The sequence below is a fragment of the Hibiscus syriacus genome, unplaced genomic scaffold (assembly GCF_006381635.1).
Source record: "Hibiscus syriacus cultivar Baekdansim isolate YM2019G1 unplaced genomic scaffold, ASM638163v2 tig00111238_pilon, whole genome shotgun sequence".
Lineage (NCBI taxonomy): Eukaryota > Viridiplantae > Streptophyta > Magnoliopsida > Malvales > Malvaceae > Hibiscus > Hibiscus syriacus.
Window position 1 is genome coordinate 1,536,538 of NW_024063030.1, and position 24,027 is coordinate 1,560,564.

At 36.0% G+C, this 24,027-nt stretch overlaps 3 protein-coding genes and 1 pseudogene across 5 annotated transcripts; 2 read left to right on the top strand and 2 right to left on the bottom strand.

Moving 5' to 3' along the window:
- Positions 1 to 5,996: 5,996 nt before the first annotated feature.
- On the top strand, positions 5,997 to 17,220 carry LOC120157278 (1-phosphatidylinositol-3-phosphate 5-kinase FAB1A-like). Of its 3 annotated transcripts, none has more exons than XM_039168461.1 (13): positions 5,997 to 6,155; positions 6,589 to 6,702; positions 6,935 to 7,638; positions 7,940 to 8,668; positions 9,875 to 10,028; positions 10,179 to 10,523; positions 11,851 to 12,765; positions 12,851 to 13,182; positions 13,563 to 13,686; positions 13,774 to 13,944; positions 14,145 to 15,683; positions 16,142 to 16,408; positions 16,709 to 17,220. In XM_039168461.1, exons 3-13 carry the CDS (start codon positions 7,031 to 7,033, stop codon positions 17,042 to 17,044), a joined length of 5,520 nt encoding a protein of 1,839 aa, XP_039024392.1. In that variant the 5' UTR covers positions 5,997 to 6,155; positions 6,589 to 6,702; positions 6,935 to 7,030; the 3' UTR covers positions 17,045 to 17,220. The 3 variants fall into 3 exon arrangements, with proteins under 3 accessions (XP_039024392.1, XP_039024394.1, XP_039024393.1); XM_039168463.1 differs by having other exon boundaries at positions 14,157 to 15,683; XM_039168462.1 differs by lacking the exon at positions 6,589 to 6,702.
- Positions 17,221 to 19,029: 1,809 nt separating this feature from the next.
- On the top strand, positions 19,030 to 19,587 carry LOC120157279. Its single transcript, XM_039168464.1, has one exon. It carries the CDS (start codon positions 19,057 to 19,059, stop codon positions 19,570 to 19,572), a length of 516 nt encoding a protein of 171 aa, XP_039024395.1. The 5' UTR covers positions 19,030 to 19,056; the 3' UTR covers positions 19,573 to 19,587.
- A 706-nt stretch (positions 19,588 to 20,293) lies between these two features.
- Positions 20,294 to 22,565, bottom strand: LOC120157224 (putative pectinesterase/pectinesterase inhibitor 45). Its single transcript, XM_039168435.1, has 3 exons — positions 21,406 to 22,565; positions 21,144 to 21,304; positions 20,294 to 20,985 (listed from the first exon to the last, which is right to left on the bottom strand). The coding sequence occupies exons 1-3, from the start codon at positions 22,563 to 22,565 to the stop codon at positions 20,294 to 20,296; spliced, it is 2,013 nt and encodes a 670-aa protein (XP_039024366.1).
- A 491-nt stretch (positions 22,566 to 23,056) lies between these two features.
- On the bottom strand, positions 23,057 to 24,001 carry LOC120157226 (annotated as a pseudogene).
- Between the last annotated feature and the right edge of the window lie 26 nt (positions 24,002 to 24,027).

A 24,027-nucleotide genomic window follows, 5' to 3' on the forward strand; every position in this document is an offset into this window, starting at 1 on the left:
AAAGTTTTGAATTTTCTTTGAATTTTGTCAAGAGTCAAATGTTGAAAAGTCAAAGTGACACCTCAGACTCGTATTCGGGTCGGATATGGGTTGAGTGTGTTACATTATGTTACTCCAATGCTGCTTCTCGTTGTAAATTTGTTTAGCCAGTAACCATTCGCCACTTGAAAAGAAAATTTTGAGGTGTACCTTAAAGGCTCCAAGACCCTGCCGCCTATCACAGCCAAAGTGAGCCCATTCGCCACAAATTCCACAGTTTACCCGGTCACCTGCTGCACTACTATTGCCACACAAAAAACTCCCAGTGTTAGTACTGCAAACTCACTGTGCACATTGTGTACACGTGAAAGAGAGAAAGAGAGAAAGAGAGAAAGAGAAAGACCAGTGACACACCAAGCAACATTCTCCATCAACATCATCATGAGCTAATTCGTACTCTAAAAGGTAAGTGTCATAGTGTCTTTTCAGAGTGTTGCCCACTCCCTAGGTAATTAAAGGAATGAGAACCAATAAGTCATACAGATATTAGAAAGTTGAAACAACAGAGGATTTTTCATTTTTTGTGAGGCTCTACAAAAACTGCAAACCATATCAATAAAATTATTATCAGAGAAGGAAACTACAAGTCTGACAACTTGAAAACATACAGTCATTCTATTTGTCAATGTGTGATTGCGCATCTTCGAAAAAACTTGTCCCTTCCAGTTTATGCAATTTCGTATATGAAATCCAAGACAAAAACAAAAATCCCATGTGCCAGGGAAGCCCACAAATTAAGAAAAATACGCATTTGTTAATTGAATTCTAAATTGGCTTTTTATTAATCTGTTTCTTTCAAGTTCCACCTTGTTTGATATTAAAAAGCCCTCCAAGTATGTAACTTCATCTTACCCTGCTTTCAAAAGATGCTACAGTATAATCGCCAACTTCGAGCGTTAATTTCTTTTTCTTTATTTGCTCCCTGCTCTTTGTGTTCTTGACATTAAACAATATCCTTCACCACACGATTAGTCGATTACTATGAAGATTCCCACTGGGAGTGGATTTTTTTCCTTTTATTTTTTTGGGTTTTTGATCAAAGACCAGGACTGATTGGTTCTATCCTCATTGTCCGAGGTTGCCATTCTCATTTCCATGATCATAATGATAATGATCATCGTCAGAAATCTTTTGTTCTTGGGTCTTCCATTAAATACCATTTCGTAAAGACTGCTCTATACTAATTTAAACAGAAATTAGAAACCTATAATAAAAGGGACAAATTTTTAGTTTCGTTTTTAAAATGCCTAGCGACTCCCAGGATTTAACTCTCTTCTTTCTTCGGTCTTCTCTTAATTGTAAAAACTGAATCTTTGTCGTTGAGATCTTAATTAAACAGTCAAAGAAATGTCCTGCAAATTTTACTCAAACTACATTTTCCGATGCCAAATACTATCAGCAATGGGAACAGGCTGTAAATGAATCTCCAACATCAAAAAGATTCCCAAAAGAAATCGTCAATGAACATTACATTTAGGCCTCTTATACTAATTGATTTTAAAATTTGATAATTTCTCGATACTTAAATTTGACAATTACTCTTAAAATAATATGTATTTAAGTATTTGATTTTGAAAAGTTTCATGCAACAAATTGAGAAGATGAACTAAAATAAATAAATGTGTTAGTCATAGATATCAAATTGAGAATAATTATTTATGTAAAAAATAGTTAAAATAATCACCAACACGTCTAGAAGTGCAGAAGTTTTAGACACCTTGCTAAGAACGTAGGGGGGTGTTTGGTTCAGGTAATCTGAGATTACAGAGGAATGGAATCTCATTCTCCCGTTTGGATGGCCAACATTCCCAGCCCCCGGTAATCTTTTATTAACGACAGTGGATTTTTTGGGATATATTACCGGAAATGTCATTACCTCCATTCTCTTAGGTATTGTTGGATTACCAACGTTTTAGACTAAAATGCCCTTAAACTTTTTTCTCAAAAATATTCTTCTTCTGTCGTTGAATAATAAAAATTCTACGAAAGTTTAATTACAAATTTATCCTTAAACTATTTTAGATTTACAAAAAAAATTATATAATTAGAATTTTATATGAAGTTCAGGGGTTAAAATAAATTTTTTCCCTTTCATTAAACCTATTTATCTTTTCAATTTTGTAAAAAAATATATAAATTTTATGAATTTAAAATTTTTAAAGAAAATATATAAATTAATTATAGTAATATTATAGTAGAAGTCAACTTGTTAAAAAACAAATATATAATAAGGATAATTTGGTAAAATATACATTCTAATAATTTTTTATTCCTTTAACCAAACACGGTAATCTTACATTCCAGCTAAACCAACCAAACACAAAATACAACATTCCCAATAATCCTATTCTCTGGTAATATTTTATTCTCATTGGTAATCTTACATTCCGTTAACCAAACGCACCGTAAGAGTTACTTGCGCAAAAGATTCCGGTTGTTGAATGTTTATTTTGGTTTCAGAGTTCAATCATCTTCTTTAAGTGTTAATTTTCAAAGTTAAAAAAATTAAATAACTACTACCTTATATTCATTCTAAATTTATAAAAGTAATAAATTAAACTTTATATTTATTAGTTCTATCAACTAAAAAAGATAAATAGAAAATAATTTAATATGCATGCAAATTCAATGAATGATTAATAATTTCATAAATGAACTAATTGATTTCTATAGTTAATATTAATTATAGTTCAAATGTAATATATAAATAAACAGAGAGCATTTATTATAGTTTAGGAAGAGTCTTTTGATTTTATTCTAACTAAATTAATATTGGATTTATTCATGATATTAAATTCCATTATTTTTTAATAATTTAAGTTGATTTTAATGTAATATAAATTTATAATATTAATTATTAAGAACGTATACACACCAGAGATGGATCGGGATGGGTGATTGCCTTTGAAATTTTAAAATTATCATATATTTTAGATTTTTTATGTATTTTCTATTGAAAATATGTTTGCGCTCTCTAAAATTTTAAAAGTTCACTCCTCTAACATAAAATCTTACATCTTCGTACAAATGCAATTACTTGAATTCAAGATCTCAAAGAAAAACAACACATTATTTAACCATCGGAGTCACTCAATGAATTTAATATTTATTCAATCATATGTATATATAAAACAATAATAATTAATATAATATATTAATAATCATCTATCAATTGATCTAGCATGATGAAATATTAGATTCCTTAAACAGAGAATAGCAATTCAGTTTATTCATATTTTCAATGATAATTTTTTTAATATTATTTTAAACTAGTGATTTTTTGTTGTTGGAAAAATACTATTCAAAATTAATTTATCAAAAGTAAAACGCTCACCTCAATTATGACTTTTTGGGCATTTGGCTTATAAATGTCTACGGGTCAGTTAGTAATGTCACGTGCCATGCGTGGTTACCTCATATGCATTGCAATGGCAAATTTGTCAATGGCTAAGTTCTTAAAGTTTTCGCAATTATCATTTCTTTTTTGAACATATTTTATCTGAAAGGGGTAAGGAATTTTTGTTTAAATCTATAATTTATAAATGAAAAATATTAAATTATTAATTAAGAATTTTTAATTACTTAATAAATTGTTGATCGCGATTATTATTTCTACGTAAATCCTAAAGAAAAGTATGAATACATAGGATTATTTGGTCTGGAAAAAAGAAAGAAAAAAAAAGGATTATTTGGTAGAACTAAGGGAAAAATAACTTCAAAATAAGATATCTAACAGTATAATAGATAATTATTATCAATTTAATATAATATTATTGTTTTTCTGACTTCCTTCTACATTAAAAATTGTTTAAAATGTAACATTAATTTTTTACGTTTATAGTTCGACTCTAAAAATAGATTTTATATAAAAAAATATAAAATATTATTTTTGATAAACTACAATTAAATGGTTGTCCCTTTTTTCCATATATATGAGGTAAGGGGAGATAAGATAGTAGGCTACCCCCAACACCAGGTTGAGAGCAGCTTCCGTAAGAAACCTCCAAATTATGAAATGCCCTCCGTGGGACTCGATCCCACGACCTCAAGGTTAAGAACCTTGTGCTCTACCAACTGAGCTGAATGGTCATTTCATTTTGATAAACTACAATTGATTTTCTAAACAATGATTATTTTTGTTTATTTATGTTTACTAATATAATTACTAAATGAATTTATTTAATATCAAAAGACTATTTAAACTTATTCTAATAGTAGAATGACCGGTTCAAATTAATCTTTATAATAAATAAATTTGATTTAATTTATTTAATATGAAAGATACTAAATTGATACAGTTGTAATAATAAAGGGGTTTTTGTCTTTGACATCGTATGCTATCTATTTGTCTGCGACCTATTTGTCTTTTAAAGAAGTCTTAATATAAAAAAAAGTGTTAAAATTATATCTTTTTCTCAAATTGGTGTTTAGAGATACTTAACGAGTTTAGTAATTTGTAATCAGTTTGAACTTGACTTGGTCAAAGCTCGACTCGAGATTTTAACGAGTTGAATCGAGTAAAAGCCAACTTGACTCGATAAGTTAGCGAGCAGCTCGCTAATTTTTATATAATTTTTAGTAATTATTTTAAAAATTATTAATTTACTAATAGATAATGAAAAAGATGATAAATTAATAATATATTAATTTTATAATAAAAAAATAAAAAAATACTAAATTATTAATTATTATTATTTTCTAGACCCACAATCAACCTTAAATTATTATTATAATATATTTGTAGATTGTTGTTTTGAAGTTTAGACTTTAAAATTGTTTCATACACTCTTTTGATAACTTTGGATTAAATTTATTAATTTATGTTTATATTAAGTTCTACATAATTTAGTAGATTTTACCCATAGTTTAAAAAAGATAAATTTTCGGTTAGTTAAACGAGTAACGAGAAGAGCAACGTGCTTAACGAACAACGAGTTGAGCAATAACTTTTTTTAACGAGCACGAGTCGAGTAAAATTTTAATGAGCTTAACGAACGAGTCGAGCAACAAAACTTTTTAACGAGCACTACCCAACTCGCGATCGACTCGCTCGATAAGCACCCTTAAATACAGATATTTAACGTTACAAACGTTACCATTTTAGGTGTCTGGTCCGCAACGAACGTTATATTTCATCGTTTAGTGACACATGTTGCGCTAAGATAATCTTAAAATTTTATTTTAAAAAACTTAAAATTATATATATATATATATATATATATATATATTAAAAATTCAAAAAATTTAAAAATCTTAAAAAATATCCCAAAACTTTGTAAATTCTAAATCTAATCCTTATATCTATGTCGTCTGCCGCCTTTTACCGTATACTAAACCTACCCCTAAAGACGTCTCCACCAGATGATCACCCACATGACAAACAACCACCGATTTAAATCCAACAAATAAAATGAAAAAAATCATGACATTTGCGCAACTATATGAGACCCCCTGAGGGCACGAGAGAATGTATGTCGAAAAGAGAGGCTGTGTCGGCGGCATCGGTAGTGGTTGACAAGGTAGAAACTAGAGTTAATGTTAAGGATTTGGGGTTGATTTTTGAGATATAGGTTTTTTTTTTCTAATTTTAGAAAAATTTGTGTTTTTTAAATATCATAATATTTTTAAGTTTTTTAATTAAAAATTTAAAATTATATAAACGTGACATAAGTCACTTAACATGATTTTTTAACGATCGTTACGATCGAAACATCTAAAGTGATCATGTTTGTAACATTAAATAACTAAATTGACCGGAAAAAAGTTTATACATCACTCTAAAGCATATAATATAATTTGAACACTTATTTTTATATTAAGTATTTTTAAGAAATAATACAATTTTGTTGATAAATGGAAAGAAATTTAAATTTTAAATAAAGAAAAAATAAAAATTATGATCACAAATAAAACAGACTGGAAGCGGGTTAATTAGAAAGAAAAGGACCGTTGTTATGTGCAAAAAGGAGAGAGGAAAAAAGAGCTAACAATCAAAATAGAAGTCGAGAACGACACAACAAAAAGCAGGCTTCACAGGAAAACCAAACAAATACATAAATAAAGCGAAACGGGAAACCGAGGGAGAAAAACCAAAGTTAATCAAAGAAAATAAGAAGGTAGCATTATTTTTTCTACGAAAATCGTTGTAATTGATTCTCGTATTATTATTATTTGCTTGTTTGTTTGTTTCTGGAGATTAAATCGTGTGTGTTTTCATTTTAATTGCATCACTGCCGACAAGTTTGCCACGAAATTAACTCTGGAGGTTTACGGCTTTTACTTTTGATTATTCTCTGTTGGGCAGTTTCAATGTAATTTTTATTGTTGTACGAGTAGAGATTTAGCGTGTTGATTTAGTTTTTTGAAGAGAAACCCAGTTTTCGTGATGAGGTTTTCCGTTGCTAGAAGATCCAAAGAACTTCTAATATTTTATTTGTTGTGTTAATCGGTCTCAATAAGAATTAGCTGATTAATTTAATTTTAGGGTTTTTATCTATATGAGCTTGGTATTATTATTTTTTAATTTCGTGGGTTTATTGTATCGAACAGTGACTAGAAGTTTCATTTTTTACTGAAGAAGACGAACAAAAAGAAGAAGCAAAAGAAGAAGATATTGGAATTTAAGGCTTCTGGAAAGCGGAACTTGAGGTGCTAGTATTCCGGGTAATTTTAGTTTTCTTATTATTTTCTTTTTGAAGTATTAATGTTATGCTTCTCATGTAATTTAAATTAGTTGCTCAAACTTGTCAATTTTGTGTTGTCAATTCCAATATAACTTTTCCCTCCACTTTCAATTACAAGTTTTTTGTTTGGATTCATAAGTTTTAGAGTAGTAATTTTTCTGGAACTTAATTTTATAGGTGTATTTTATTTGTCTTGGTTTTATAATGGCTAGGGTATTACGGGGTAGCGATTTTGTGGTTGTGGCTGTGGTTGTGTGAGTGACAAATGAATGAATCATGATGACTTGAATCACTTGGGATAGTTGTAGATGGGCACCCCTGATAACAAACAATCTGACCATGTTGACACAAAGTTGCGGATCCCTAGGATTGAGCTTCTGAATGCGTCGAGTGATTTTTGGATGCCTGATCAGAGTTGTAGGGTATGCTACGAGTGTGACTCCCAATTTACAGTATTTAATCGTAGGCATCATTGTCGACTTTGTGGCCGTGTTTTTTGTGCCAAGTGTACAACAAACTCGATTTTTGTCCCATCTGATGAACCAAGAGTTGGTCTTGAAGATTCAGAAAGGACTAGGGTATGTAGTTACTGCTTCAAGCAATGGGAGCAAGGGATAGCAGCAGTTGATGATGGGACCAAAACATCTACTCCTGGTCTCAGTCCATCTCCTTCTGCAGCAAGCTTGGCCAGTACCAAGTCCAGCTGCACCTGTAATAGTAGCAGCAGCATTGCTGGTTCTACTCCATATGCAACTGAACTTTACTACTCTGTGAATTATAATTCTGGTCTTAGACATCGTGAATCTGCCCATATGAATGGTGCTGAACAAAACAGTGAGACATCTGGGATGAGCACAGATCAAAGTTCAGCCTTAGTAGATTCTTCTTCAAACCATTTTGGCTTTTGTGGTAACAGGTACCTTCTCCATTGCTAACATATCTGACTCTAGAATTTCACATGCCTTTGCATATATATATATATATATATTTCAGTGCTTGTTGGTAGGGGGTAGCGTTAATGGTTGAGCAATGAATCCTTCATGATATCAATTGTGTTGGGATGAGCCTTTACTTCTTTGCTCAATGCTTTTGTGTTTGTCAATTCATATTCAAATTACACAGCCTACCTTGGCTTGAATCCATAAGTTCTTGTGCTTTTATTTTTTGATTAAAAGCTAGTGATCTATACTTATTACTTTCTTAACTGTTGGTTCCAGGAGTGATGATGAAGATGATGATTATGGTGCATATCATTCAGACTCAAAATCAAAGCATTATTCTCATGCTGAAGATTATTATGGTGCAACCAATAATGATGATTTTGAACGTGTTTATGGATCAGATCAAGTGCATCCTCATGCTGAGAACACTGACGTGAAATCTTTGAGTGGTTCACCATTATCTAAGAATTTTGATATACCAAGTGTGGATGGAATCAAGAAACTTGAAGAAAAAAATGAACAAGAAAATGCTGATGAGGGTGAAGTTCCTGCTTATGTCGTGGATGGTACAGGTTCTGTGCCTGTGGATTTCGAGAGCAATCGGCTACTGTGGCTCCCTCCAGAGCCCGCGGATGAAGAGGATGAGAAAGAAGCTGCTCTATTTGATGATGACGATGATGAGGGTGCTACAGGAGAGTGGGGATATTTACGCTCTAATAGTTTTGGCACGGGAGAACGTAGCAGGGATAAGTCTGTTGAGGAGCACAGGCGGGCCATGAAAAATGTGGTGGAAGGGCATTTTAGAGCTTTGGTATCTCAGCTTTTACTGGTCGAAAACCTTCCTATTGGGGATGATGATGGGAAAGAGAATTGGTTGGATATAATCACATCTTTGTCATGGGAAGCTGCAACACTTCTGAAGCCAGATACAAGCAAGGGGGGAGGAATGGATCCTGGAGGATATGTGAAAGTTAAATGCATAGCTGCCGGGCGTCGCAGTGAAAGGTAATCTCAATGAACTCATTTTGAAAATTTCTTAATCATCACACAACAAGAATGCAACTTCACCTTCATATTCTTAGCAGGTGGTAGCTAACAACCCAAACATACAATTAACTTTTATTCTTAGTAATCAACTTTATTATTGATTTCAAGATGGTTAATTGTGTTTCATCATTTCATGGCCGAGCATCGGACTCATTAGGTCTTGAAAATACGTAGTTGTTGCGTTGCTTTGATACTTATGGTGTCTATGTAATTTCCATGTGCAAAGTTGATAATTCCCATTGCATCAAATGGTTCATATTTTTTTCCTTGGGTTGATGGGTACTGATTGTAGTTCTTTGATTTTAATATGAATAAACATACCTTAAAGTTATTTCTTCCATCACATACCCTCGCATATCTCATTAGCTATCATTTGTGAATATCCCTCGTATATGTATTGAGAATTCACGATTCTTTTCCAGTGATTCTTGTTGTTCATTTGAGGCATTTTAGAGAGAATAATATGGAAAGATGGTCTCTATATAATTTCCATGTTCAAAGTTGATAATTCCCATTGCATCAAATGGTTCATATTCTTTTTCCTTGGATTGATGGGTACTGATGGTAGTTCTTTGATTTTAATGTGAATGAACATACCCTAAAGTTATTTCTTCCATCACATCCCCTCACATATCTCAATAGCTATCATTTGTGAATATCCCTCATATATGTATTGAGCATTCACGATACTTTTCCAGTGATTCTTGTTCATTTGAGGCTTGTTGTTCATTTGAGGCATTTTAGAGAGAATAATATGGAAAGATGGTCTCTATATAATTTCCATGTTCAAAGTTGATAATTCCCATTGCATCAAATGGTTCATATTCTTTTTCCTTGGATTGATGGGTACTGATGGTAGTTCTTTGATTTTAATGTGAATGAACATACCCTAAAGTTATTTCTTCCATCACATCCCCTCACATATCTCAATAGCTATCATTTGTGAATATCCCTCATATATGTATTGAGCATTCACGATACTTTTCCAGTGATTCTTGTTCATTTGAGGCATTTTAGAGAGAATAATATGGAAAGATGGTTACAATTAACAATAAAATCAAACGTGTCACTAAAAGAATGCTTTGTATGTTATGTAATAGTTCATTCTATTCACCATTTATTTTGGGATGAGATTCTGATTTCCTTTTTTAATATTTTCTCTAGTGCTGTGGTTAAAGGAGTTGTTTGCAAGAAAAATGTAGCTCATAGACGAATGACTTCAAAAATAGATAAACCTCGTTTTTTAATTCTTGGAGGAGCTTTGGAATATCAGCGTATTTCTAATCACTTGTCAAGTTTTGATACGTTGTTGCAGCAGGTTTGTATTTCTAACTATTCCCTTCTATTTTGGTTGGTTAATTGACCTAGGTTCGTAATAAGGGTTAAACAAGGAACATTCCTTTGATTCCTACCTTCTAGAACATGAAGCAGTTAAGGCTAATATTTGTTAGCTTACCCTCCTTTCCAGGAAATGGACCATTTGAAGATGGCAGTTGCTAAAGTCGGTGCACATCATCCTAATGTTCTTTTAGTGGAGAAATCTGTGTCCCGGTATGCTCAAGAGTACCTTCTCGCCAAAGACATATCACTTGTTCTCAATATTAAGAGGCCACTTTTAGAGCGTATAGCCCGCTGCACTGGTGCTCAAATTGTTCCATCCATTGATCATCTGACATCACCAAAGTTGGGTTATTGTGATGTGTTCCACGTGGAGAAATTTTTTGAGGAGCATGGAAGTGCTGGGCAAGGTGGGAAAAAATTGACAAAGACACTAATGTTTTTTGAGGGTTGCCCAAAGCCTCTGGGTTATACTGTAAGTCCTTTCAGTATTCATCGTACACATACCATTCCCTAGTGCTGACAAATAAAATCTGTTTATAATCCGGAAAATCTTTCCAGTATATGTTGTTGTTTTAACATTTAGTTATCAATTTTTTTGCTTGACAAGTATGGTTATTATTTATACGTTTTACTTGGGTAATCTTTTACTTTGTTGATGCTTTTCACAGTAACTGAGGATGCATTTTTTTCACAAAGATGAGATAGTATAAACAATTTTAAAGGCACCACATGCTCAGCAACATAAATGCCTGAAGAGACTAAAATAAAGTCTAAAACAAACTCTTGCTAAGCCTAAAAATGGGGTAAATAGATCAGGCTATATGAATTAATGAGAAATTATGGAGTCCATTCAACATTCATTTATAATCTTTGACCTGAGTCCAGTAGTTTAATACCATCTCTAAAGCACATGTGGAACAATTACCATCTGCTAGCCAAATCTACCCAGAGTAATCTGTTGTGGACTCTTATTAGTTGTTAGGTACTTCTCTTAGGGGAAGTTGTCATGTAGGATGCTTAGAATAAAAGTTGTTTTAGGACTCTCTTAAAATAGTTGTGTTTGGTAGGACTTTATTTTGTTTGCTATGTTTTTTATTATTATTTTAGTGTTTATTTAAAATGGCGATTAATAAAACGAAGTCGAGTGTCTATCAAAACCCTAAAAGAGATTTGGGTCTCTCTCTAATGAGTCCTAAGATTTCAGCCCCCCTTTTATGAGTTTGAGTTATTTTGCTGTCCATCACCTGTGGCTCAATTCCAAACTCACAGTTGTGACATAAACACCATCAGATAAATGGGTGATTTACTGAGCTTCATCTGACCATAACTTGTACCTAGAACAATTTGATTTTACTGTGACCATTCTCAGGTTCTTCTGATTGAGAAATTCCCTTTATTATCAGGTGACAACATGACTTCCTTTGTTTTCGGCCATCTAGCTTCTTTTGGTCAGTCTATTGCATGTGGAAGAATCCATCTGCCACATTAAGATGCCTTCTAATGTTCATATTCTCCAAATCATATTCTACAACTACATCAATTAGAGCACCTCGTCGCAGCAATAGTCCTCTTAAGTGGTCTTTTTCATGCATAATTTTTGGATTTAGTGAAGCAGAAACTATTGTGGCTGTTTGCAGTCTGGTTGTTTGCTAGCTTTTAGGATGGTCCGATGCATAGAATGTAACTACATAAAGCTCTGATGGTTCATGTCAGCCAGTTACATCGTAATCATTCTAAAATATTTTTCCAAGTAAAAAATCTTTGGTGCTAAGATGGTCCAATGGTTAACCTTTTTTCAGATTTTACTCAAGGGTGCGAATGGAGATGAACTGAAAAAAGTGAAACATGTTGTCCAATATGGAGTTTTTGCAGCTTATCACTTGGCTCTTGAGACATCATTTCTTGCTGACGAAGGTGCCACACTTCCAGAGCTCCCTTTAAAGTCTCCTATAAATGTTGCCTTACCCGATAAACCATCGAGTATTGACAGGTCTATTTCCATTGTACCTGGCTTTACCATCCCATCCTCCAGGAAGCCCATGGCTTCTCAGTCTATTAATGAATTGCAGAAATCCAACATGGATGTCAACTCGGATAGACCATCATCTGCCAACAATAAGCCCGCCAGCAAATCTACAGAGGCCAGTTTATCTTGCTGGTCAAAAAGTCCTCAGAGTCTGTTGAATTCCGAGGAATCTGCCATTGTCACTGTTCAAGCTAGTTCTTCCTTGAACTCACAGTCAGCTTCAAGGATGGATACATCTTCATATGACTATGTTCCCTCCTTAAATCATGCATTTAGAAAGACTGACGGAATTGATCCTAAAGAATCTTTACAGATCAAAACAACTAGCAGTGGAGAAGATTTAATGCGTAACCAGTTTATTTATCTTTCTCAAAGATTATCAGAAGCACCACTGCAAGATCATGGCAGTAATCATGCTGATCAGAGTATGTTGGCTGCAAATCATCTGGATTGCCCAGAGTTGGCATCCTCAAAACAAGAGCCTGTTAACAATAATGAAGAGAGAGGATCCTCGAAGGAAGAGTTTACTTCATCATCTTCTGATCACCAGAGCATTTTGGTGTCGTTATCAACACGTTGTGTGTGGAAGGGCACTGTGTGTGTACGTTCTCATCTTTTCCGAATAAAATACTATGGGAGCTTTGATAAGCCGTTGGGGAGATTTTTACGAGATCATCTGTTTGATCAGGTACTTTTATTGTTGTTATTTCATGTAGAAAAATTGATGATCTTCTTTGTTTGTCATTTCTAAAACTTAAGATTCTTTTTATCAGAGCTTCTGTTGTCATTCATGTGAGATGCCATCTGAAGCACATGTTCATTGTTATACTCATCGGCAAGGTAGCCTGACAATATCTGTTAAGAAACTACCAGATCCTCCCTTACCAGGAGAGCGGGAAGGCAAGATTTGGATGTGGCATAGGTGCTTGCGATGCCCTCAGATCAGTGGATTCCCTCCAGCCACAAGAAGAGTTGTAATGTCTGCTGCTGCTTGGGGTTTGTCCTTCGGGAAATTTTTGGAGCTTAGCTTTTCTAACCATGCAGCTGCTAGCAGAGTTGCAAACTGTGGTCATTCCCTTCACAGAGATTGTCTTCGATTTTATGGGTAAGGCTTTACTTAAGAGATAGAAAGAATTATGTTAAATAGATCATAAAGATAATCATTTTAAATGGAGTTATCACTTGTGGAGGGTTGGCCTTTTTATTCTGTTTATGTGATTGCTCTCTAGTTTATGAGCAATGGATTTGCTTTTCTCTATGAACCATTGATTGATTGGTATTCATACGTGTAATTTTGGTGATTTTCCTTAGCATAATGATTATTAACAGTCACCCCTTATATTTTATCTGGTGTTTAATCCTGACTTATGGATTGCCTGGGTCTTCAATGTATATTATAAGAGAATTCAAAAGGTGTAAGAAATAATCAAATGAAACATATCAGTTGCATTGGTATCCTCTGATTGTACTGTTTACCACATGCAGTTTCGGGAGAATGGTTGCTTGTTTTCGATATGCTTCCATTGATGTCCATTCCGTTTATCTTCCACCATCAAAACTGGAATTTAATTATGATAATCAGGAATGGATACAAAGTGAAATGAATGAGGTTTGGCTATCCTAAAACCTTGTTCCAGTTCATAAAGCTATTCTTGAATCAAATAATGCCTACAAGATCACTGAAACTGTTTTGCAGGCGAGTAACGGGGAAGAATTCCTTTTTACTGAAGTGTACAATGCTCTTCAAAAGCTTTCAGAGAAATTATTAGGTTCAGGGTCCAATAATTGTGGCATAAGGGCACCTGAAAGAAAAATCTGTCTTGAAGAACTGGAAGCAATGCTCCAAAAGGATAGAAAAGAGTTTCAGGTAGTTTATTTGAAACTCACTGTCTGTACCTTCTCCTTGTCCCTTATGAGCAACAACTGCTATCTGATGGTTTTAATTAATGCATGAACTAAGCTGTTCAGAAGTTTTAACTTTTACCCCATTTTAGATTTTGTTTTCTTTTATGGATAAAACCAGCTTGATATACTGTCTTGTTTCTTATATGTTTACTTTTTCCTTGGGAATCTTTAAAGGAAGTTCTTTGTAAGGAGGTGAAATTCGGCCAACCTGTTATTGACATTCTTGAGATCAATAAGTTGCGCAGACAAATTCTCTTTCTTTCTTACATTTGGGACCATCGCCTGATTCATGCTTATGGTTCAATTAACAATAATACCCAGGAAATTATAAGCAATTCCATCCCAAAGTTTGGACTGAAGCCTATAAGTTCTGTGGAGAAGCTTGTTGAAATGAATGTTAGTCCCAAGTCAACTAAAGTATTTAGTAGTTGCGACTCTGCCCCAATCAAGAACAAGCCTGATGTAAACATGAATCAAGGAGGTAATACTGGTGAAATTAGCAAGCCAGGTGGAGACCACAAAGAAAAAGACATGGACCAGGACTTTCACAACAGGAAGGAGGCTAAATCTTTTCTTTCTTCTAGTTTAAATAGCAGCGAGAAACTTGGTACTCTGGAATCTGAAAGAGCTGTCAGAAGCTCCCTGTCAGATGGGCAATTTCCAAATATGGAAGATTTATCTGACACCCTTGAGGCAGCGTGGACTGGTGAAAGTCACCCAGCTAGCATAATTCCTGGGGAGAATGGTTACACTGATCCTGATTCAGCCATGGCAGATATGTCAAATGCAGTAAATTTGGATACGGGAGATCCTGCTAGTGTTGGTGGTGAAGTGGTAGCGACACATTCTCCTCAGTCTGCTCTGCCTACTAAGGGGCTTGAAACTATGGAGAAGTCCATGATCTGGGAAAACATGCCATTTCGACATCTTTATGACTTATTTAATAAAAAATCTTCATTCAATTCTCAAGAGCTCAATATCAGTGAGTATAATCCAGTCTATGTTTCATCATTCAGGGAGTTGGAAAAGCAAAGTGGTGCCAGGTTGCTGCTTCCTATTGGTGTTAATGACACAGTAGTGCCTGTTTATGATGATGAGCCTACTAGTATTATAGCTTATGCACTTGTCTCTTCAGATTACCATTCACAGATGTCTGAGCTGGAGAGACGAAAAGATGGTGCAGATTCTGCAGTTTCATCATCACTCTTTGATTCAATGAATCTGCTTTCACTTAATTCTTTTAGTGACATATCATCCGGTACTTACAGAAGTTTTGGATCTGGTGATGATAGTATCTTGTCTTTGTCTGGGTCACATAGCTCCTTGGCTTCTGATCCCCTCTCGTACACAAAAAATTTCCATGCCAGGGTTTCTTTTACCGATGATGGTCCCCTTGGGAAGGTGAAGTATTCGGTAACTTGTTATTATGCAAAGCGGTTTCAGAGCTTGAGGAGGACTTGCTGCCCTTCTGAGATGGATTTTATACGGTCTCTCAGCCGTTGTAAGAAGTGGGATGCCCAAGGCGGTAAGAGCAAAGTCTTCTTTGCAAAAACTTTAGATGATCGATTTATCATCAAACAAGTCACAAAAACAGAACTAGAATCATTTGTCAAGTTTGGACCAGCTTATTTCAAGTATTTGTCTGATTCAATCAATACTAGAAGCCCAACTTGCCTGGCAAAGATTTTGGGCATATATCAGGTATTCTTTATAGTAGTTAAACTTTACAAGTGAATTTTTGGAAGAAATTCTGGGCAAAAAAAATTGTGTTGGTACCATAAAGCATAGGTAATCTTGTCAATTATGATTTCCAATTCTTGAACTCATCTGTCTGTTCTTCCTTTTTTTTCTCATTCTGCTAAAAAAGTGTACAATGTGATTTCTTAGGGATATGTTTTTGTGTTTGTGCATATCCTTACTGATTGTATATGAACTCCTCTTTAGATGTGTCCAAATATGCTGTGGTAATACTTGATATTCTGATGTCATAAAAAGCCTGAGATATGAGCAGCCTAAGTGCCCCTCACTTGGGAGATTTTCAAGTTTTATCTGCTTTATTATGTTGTAGTTTCCTAAGCCAAAATTAGTCTTTTCTTATTTAGTTATAATTATACCTTGACTTTTGGTTTAATTTTTCTTCTGGTGTCGTTGTCTTGAAGGTTTCATCAAAGCACCTTAAAGGAGGGAAGGAATCAAAATTGGATGTTTTGGTGATGGAAAATCTTCTCTTCAGGCGTAAGATTACAAGACTTTATGACCTCAAAGGATCTTCACGATCAAGGTATAATCCCGATACAAGTGGCACCAACAAAGTCCTTCTGGATCAAAATCTGATTGAAGCAATGCCAACTTCTCCAATTTTTGTTGGAAGCAAAGCGAAGCGGTTGTTGGAAAGGGCTGTCTGGAATGACACTTCCTTTCTTGCTGTAAGTTGGATTTTAACATCTCATTTGAATGTCAGTAGACTATACATACCGTTGTTCCGTATATTTTCTCTATATTTTATAAATGATATTTTGGTAATTATGATTATGAAATGAAAGAAACAATGGTGGATAATGTAGTCAGGTTTGGGCTGGATGGCAGTGTAGGATCGGTTTTTCCTCATTAGCATTCTTCATGCTGTAAATTACATGGCGATGGGCTCTTCATATTTATGCTATGCATATAAGCTAATGAATTGATCCGGTTTTCCCCCCAATAATTATATATTCGTCTTGGAACAGTTAGTTGATGTGATGGACTATTCGTTATTAGTCGGTGTTGACGAGGAAAAACATGAGCTTGTTCTTGGAATAATTGATTTCATGAGGCAATACACATGGGATAAGCACCTTGAAACTTGGGTGAAGACCTCAGGCATCCTTGGTGGGCCTAACAGTGCACCTCCGACGGTGATCTCACCTCAACAGTACAAGAAACGTTTCAGGAAAGCCATGACTGCTTATTTTCTCATGGTTCCGGATCAGTGGTCTCCGCCGTCAATTGTTCCTAGTGGGTCGCAGACAGATCTTTGCGAAGAAAACAAACGAGGTGGTAACTCTGTTGAAATGATAATGTGAATCCTTTTGTCTGTATATGTCAAGATGTAAGTTCAATACCCCACCTTCATTTTATACTTCATTTTTGCTTCTCTCTCTCTCTCTCTCTTTACTTCAGTCCAATTGTAATTGTTAAATGGCTGCCACATTTTATGTATCATCTTCAGTATATGCATCTCTCTTTTTTTAATATTTTATTTCTCCCTTTTTACTGTCTCATACGTATACAATTTGTTTATTTTTGTTTCCTTATTTTCCCTGATTTTAAGCTTCATTTGGAAGTGTGGAAGTGACCAGAGATTCTTTTTATACACCACATCATCAATTTTATAGCTTTAAGTGTTAAACTTCAGTCAAGGGGTAAAGCTCACCAGTCACCACTAGTAATATATTTGTATCATGGTATTAAAGTTTGTAACATTTTATGTCTATATATTAAAAATTGATCATATTTTATGTATATATTCAAAGTATTATAATTATGTAATAATTTATGCATATATTTAAAATAAGGTTTCTCACCCCTATAACTGTCCATTTTAACTCCCATAGCATGTTGAAATAATTAAGAGAGTCTTGTCAATGAAATTGTCATTGTGTGGTAGAATGTGGTTTTGGAATTTGAGTGTCTTACTAAATATTATATTTCAGTTATCAATTTGTCATGTGCATATTATAATGATCTGCTCCAGTTATTTTAGTTATAGTATGATATAAATGATCATTGTAATTAAAAAAATGTCTAGTGAAATGAATGGTTAGAGATGAGTATTTTGCCCGAATTGAGGGTTTTTTTTTTTAATTCGGATCGGGTTAGATTAGGTTTTTTAAAAAATAAAATTGAAAAAAGTTTAGGGAAAATATATTTGGTTAAACCGTGAAATAATAATATTGAATTTTATATATTTAAAAATAATTGTAAGGATATTTCTCTATTTATATGTCTAGAATTACTTTGTCTAAATATTAAATATTCAAACTTTAAAAAAAAATCTACGTACTACCAACCAGGAGATTGTGAGGAAAACACGGGGATATTTCATTTATGGAAAAAGCTATTGCGGTTGTATATATAATTCGATAAAATTTTCGAGATAATGTTCTGGAAAAAATTAATTCACGAGATAAAGCACTTCCAAGATTAATTGCTTAAATAAGGTGAAATCCATAGTGTTGGTCGTAGGTCGCCATGCCTTCCGGGCGACCTACTAGGTCGCCATGTCTTTCCGGCGAGCTACAAGAGATAGCATGTGCCATGCACGTCCCAACATGCTGGGCATCCGAGGCCATCCGACCGAGGCTATCCGAGAGCATCTGAGGCCATCCGAGAGCATCCGAGGCCATCCGAGAGCTCCGAGGCCATCCGAGAGCATCCGAGGCCATCCGAGAGCATCCGAGGCCATCCGAGAGCATTCGAGGCCATCCGAACGAGCTATGCGAGGGCATCCGAGGGCAGCCGAGCGAGCTATGCGAGGGAATCCGAGGGCAGCCGAGCGAGGATAGGTCACCCGGAGTGCATGGCGACCTACAAGGTCGCCCGAAGGGCATGACGACCTATGTGTCGGGACGTGCATGTGCCATGCAACACGTTCATTCTCTCTGTTTGAGCAAGGGTAGGTCGCTCAGAGTGCATGGCGACCTACAAGGTCGCCCGGAAGGCATGACGACCTACGGCCAACATTATGGATTTCACTCTATTTGAACAATTAATCTTAAGAGTGCTCTTGAATTAATTTCTTTCAGAACATTATCTCGAAATTTTTTCCATATAATTCAATTCCGAAGTCAATAGCAGGAGTCTTTGAGAAGTATTTTGATATTTCATTTATGGAAAGCTCATTCAATTCCAAAGTCAATAGGCAGAGCTGGAAGGTATTTTCGAGGAATCCACCTCAGCGTATTTTTCCTCTATTTTCTGCCGAGTATTACTTCCGTGTTGACTGACCCATTCAAGCTGATCCTATTTATACCACTACCTACTCCAATCGACTACCAAAAGTCCAGTATAGTTCTTTCATTGCTTTATCAGAACAATGATCAACCGTCTAAGCGCCAGCAGGAGCTGGTACACTCGTTTCCAGTACGAAGAAGGCGTGGACAAGCCCGGCGATGTACGCAACACTATGTTAGTTGTTGCGACTCTCATAGCTTCCGTTACCTTCCAAGCTGGTGTCAATCCTCCCGGCTGCGTATGGCAAGATAACGACGGCAACCATGTTGCCGGCAGAGCCATTTATGCGAATCAGTCAGGAGCCTACTATGTTTTCTTGATTGCTAACACCTTCGCTCTCTCCGCCTCTGTACTTGTCATCATCTCTCTCACTCATCGCTTCCCTTTCCATCTCGAAATTATTATCGCTACCATTTCCATGATCGTCACTTATGCTTCTGCAATTTTTGCCGTCACTCCCGATGAATTCGTCAAGTTTCGGTTCGTCATAGCGGCTGCTACCGTGCCTTTCATACTGCTATGTTTGATTCAACTCTCCAACGTCGTCTTTAAGAAGGATGAGACTTCCGGATTAGAGTTTGAAATGATGAGAAATTAAGCTGTTGTACTAATTATGGTACTGCTTATATATATATATATTTATATTTATGGTACTGAATCTTTTTTAATAAATATTATCTTGTAATCATTAGAATATTAGTTAGATGTGATTATCACTTATATCATAGTTTTTTTAATCAATTAATCACCTTAAAATATAAATAAAATTTTAATTAAAAATATTCAAATTAATTTATATCCTAACAAAATAATATTAACTCAAAATTTTATATCTATATAAAAATTATATTTTATTTTTAAAATATTATTTTATATCCAAACACAATAATCTTAGATAACATAAACCAAACAAAATCTCAATAACTTTTAATAAAATCATTTCATTAGTCAAAAAAATAAGAATACATTCACTAGCCAAGAGTCCTCGAAATAAATGTCCTCCAACATGACAATGTTTATCGGAAAATTCTCAGTAAACACAGCTGAAGACGGAACAATCTCTATAATGCATTGTATAGTTTCTATTTTTATTTCCACCTGATACTAAGCCCTCTTATATGCAATATCATGTATTAGATTACTAATTTATTTCAAACATATAAAAAAATAAAATTAAATAAAGTGTACGCTCAAATCTTTTCCCACGAGTTCGAGATGAGATGAGATGGAAATTCAGAATGATCTATATCCATCCATGGCAATAAATGATCTCTATTTTCGTTGCTCGAGACAATTAAACACGAGGAAAATGCACCTTTTTAAGTCCCCAGACCCATACGAACATTGGCGCCTGCTTCTTTTACCCATGCCCCTTTTAAGAATGCTTCTACTGTATATTTCATGGCTTCTTCCTTGTTAATGTCCCTTCTTCCTGCCCACTTCACTCTACCCTTTGTTATTGCGCCAGGCCCTGTGTTTTTGAACTCTCCATAGAAAAGGGTATTGAGCGCAAAGTCACCTTCCCATTCGAGCCATCCAGCGGGTTCGATGAAATCTTCGATCTGTGATTCCATTATGACGGTCCTCGAGTATTGCTTCCAGGGCCTGCCTAGGTAGCTATTGAACTGTTTTGCGAAGGGTTTAAATGATTCGTCTGGTAATATCTTGCAGTTTTGGAGCACAATGCCTGTGGTTTCCAACTTGTCTTTCCTCCCTTGGGCGGTGATGATGTTCTTCTGGTTCACATTGGGTTTCCTTACGTAAATCATGCAGTTCTGGAACACGGCAGCCGCGTCGCCGAAGATGAAATCTATGGTGCCGGTGATTACACAACTTCGATAGAATTGACGGTGAGTGTGTGCGTATAAGGTGTCTTGGTACCCCTCGAAGCGACAGTTGAGGAAAATCGCCTTATCGGCGGAGACTCTCGCTGCCACTGCCTGATGTTTGTCGGGTCCTGCGGTGTTTCTGAATCCTATGCTTCGTGCAATAAATCCTGGAGCAGAAGCCACTGAAACATCACAACAACAACAAAAAAATCCCATTATATTTCCTTACATATCAATCTGTCATTTGTTTAAAATTTAAAAGTTGGACTGAAAATGAACAACTTTCGGAAATTAAGGAAGTTTTGTATAATTCCAAAGGTTAAAGTCATCGTCAATATACCAAAAGTTGCTGTATGGTAAGTGGGGATTCCATCAACAAAATTTTTTGCCCCTGTGATAATGGTCTTTTGTGATCCTTCACCATAAATGGTAAGGTTCACCATGCGTTTTGCAACGATTACAGTCTCGGCGTATGTTCCTTTCTTGACGAATATCACATACCTGCATACATGTTGAAAGTGGATAAACATCAATATCTATGAGAATTATAATGGAAATGATGAGGTGAATTCAATGATGGATCATTGTTATATATAGCATACCTTCCCACGTATTTCGGTGGCACGGCAGCAAGTGCTTCATTAATTGTTTTGAACTTTCCGGTACCGTCTTGAGCCACAATTACATTTGGTGGTGGTGGTGGTGGTGGCGTGTTATCTTCCTCGTCCTTCAACAGCCTGCGTTCTTCATGGTTCATCCAGCTGGGAAGCCCATCCTCGGCCAATAACGAAAATCTGGTTTGTAAGAGGCTGCGTTTTGGGGCTGGCTTCTTTTGAGGTGGATTCGTGACATTCGTCAACCCAGCAAAATGTCCAATCATGGCAAGGGAAATGCTAGTCGAAACCTCGCTAGAGTTGAGGGTAGTCCTGAACTCGTTCTTCAATGGTCCCTCAGGGAAGCCATCAACGCACGTTTCCTGGTACGCCATTACAGCGCTTAGCCAACTGTTCACGTCACCATCGGTTTCTGGCTTCCCTGGAACAATAGTTCCTACATTATCAACAGAACTCTGCAATTCTTCCTTGGCATTGTCCATCACTTCTCTACAAACATCGAACGCTTTTCTATCCGCCTCGGTATTCAATTTGATCGTGCTGGCTTTGGCAAAGGCCTTGTTAAGTTCTTCCGTCGTTGATGTGATGAAAGATTTCACAAGTTCTTTGGGCTCAGTCGCCGATTTTGGATTCTGTGCTAATGTCTTCGTAAGGGTTTCGGCACATAAGCTCTTGTACGTAGAAACCTCGCAAAAAGATGTTACTAATCCCTGGGGTGCGGCTAATGGAGCATGAGCCAGAGCTGCAAGTGGTACAGATAATGGTTTTGAAGATGGAGATGGAGCCGGGGCATGTGATGGTTTTTGAGATCGACCTTTGCGAGATGGTTTTGGAGACGGTTGTGAGTTTGCCGGTGGGGTTTGTGGAGTTGATGGTTTTGGAGACGGTTGTGAATTTGCCGGCAGGGTTTGTGGAGTTGATGGGGTCGATGGAGGATGTTGTTCTTTTGCTTTATTATTATCGCCTTTGTTTTCCTTTTTGTTACTATTGTTGGTGCTATTTTTCATAGAAACAAAAGCAACGGCTGCCGCCGCCGCAATACCACCAATGACCAAGATAGCTACGGCAATGATTATCTTCTTTTTGAGTGCCCGTTGTCTCTCCTGTCTCCGGCGTTCTTGTACAAAATCAAAATCTTGAAACACCATTTTTATCAATCTTTGGTTGAGGCAGAAAGAGAGAGAGAGAGAGAGAGAGAGAGATCTGCCTTAGGTTGAAGCCAAGGTAGAGAGGTGAATCAATAAACCCTCTGAGAATATACAAATATCCCAATGTCTCTTCCTACGTCGGCCTTGCACTTGTTCGGATTTTGAGGTTCAATCATAATACCATGAATGATACAAATGGAGAGGTTTCAGGCATTATATTTAAACGTTTGATATTACTTGCAAACCGCATTTCCCTCCATTTCTACCATTGACATTGGACTTGAATTGCTTTCAACCGCATGCTAAAAATGGCTGCTGTGTTAAATTTGGTCCAATTTTGGAAGGTTAATCAATTGTCGGCCTTGCATTGCTAAACATGGCCAAAAACAAACATTGCTTTCCTTTGTGGTTCTGGTCCATCGTTAAAGCTTATAAACTAACTTGATGTCTGTTGGCACTGGCTTTTAGGGTCATGATTACATTGCCTTGGAGACGACACCCTTATTCTGAACTACAAGAATTTATCTAAACTTCAGCCATTACTCAAATATTAAGAGAGAAAGGAAAACCGGTGGCGTTTAACCAGTTAACTCCGGAGATGAAATTCCGAGCAGTATAGCTTTGTGCCTCCGATGCATTGGTGATCAAACTATACCCCGTCCATGTAACCCTACTTGACATGTTAGCACCAGGGCCGGTGTTTTGATACTCCCGGTACGTCAAAGTGTTGAGTGCAAAATCACCATTCCAAGGGAACCAACCAGCGGGATTAATGACATCGCTTATAACGGATTGCATGATAACGGTTCTCGAATATTGCTTCCATGGTCTCCCTAAATAAGTTGGAAAATTGGCCTTCACGGCTTCTAAATCCCGTGTTGCACCGATCCTGCATTTCTGGATCACGATCCCGGTGTTCTGGTTCGGGTCATCGGGCCTTGTGCGGTGACCATGTTCCTTTGGTTCGGATTGGGTCGACGATAATGGATGTCACAGTTTTGGAACACTGCTGCCGCATTTTCGAATATGAAGTCGACGGTGCCTGCTATAAGGCATCCTGAATAGAACTGGCGAAGGCTGTGGACATAGAGAGTGTCCTGGTATGCCAACATGTCACACCTGTAGAATGCTGATAAATCTGATCCCACACGCAGTGCCACTGCTTGGTGCTTCGATGGCCCAGCCGTGTTCTGGAATGTTATATCCATGGCCAAGAACCCGTTCCCTACAGCAGCCGCAGCAATGTTTAAGTTAATAGAAATTGTTAAAATTTAAAAATCTAAAGGGGAAATTAGATGTTTTTACTCACCGACAGTGGAAGAGTTGAAAGTGGTGCTGCCATCAACGACATTTCTACTAGCAGTGATGAAGGTGTTGACCCTCCCATCTCCCACAAACATGAGATTGGGTTTCCTCCTTGGAACATCCACTTCCATTCACGGGAAAGAAGCATCCAACACAA

Bases quoted from the DNA above. Each gene is read 5' to 3' on its own strand.
- LOC120157279 (XM_039168464.1), top strand. From the start codon at position 19,057: ATGATCAACCGTCTAAGCGCCAGCAGGAGCTGGTACACTCGTTTCCAG.
- LOC120157278 (XM_039168461.1), top strand. From the start codon at position 7,031: ATGGGCACCCCTGATAACAAACAATCTGACCATGTTGACACAAAGTTG. The intron at 13,183-13,562 runs GTAAGGCTTTAC...TACCACATGCAG, and splicing joins GATTGTCTTCGATTTTATGG to TTTCGGGAGAATGGTTGCTT. The intron at 13,945-14,144 runs GTAGTTTATTTG...CTTTTTCCTTGG, and splicing joins AGGATAGAAAAGAGTTTCAG to GAATCTTTAAAGGAAGTTCT.
- LOC120157224 (XM_039168435.1), bottom strand. From the start codon at position 22,565: ATGGTGTTTCAAGATTTTGATTTTGTACAAGAACGCCGGAGACAGGAG. The intron at 21,305-21,405 runs GTATGCTATATA...ACATGTATGCAG, and splicing joins CCACCGAAATACGTGGGAAG to GTATGTGATATTCGTCAAGA. The intron at 20,986-21,143 runs GTATATTGACGA...GTGATGTTTCAG, and splicing joins TTACCATACAGCAACTTTTG to TGGCTTCTGCTCCAGGATTT.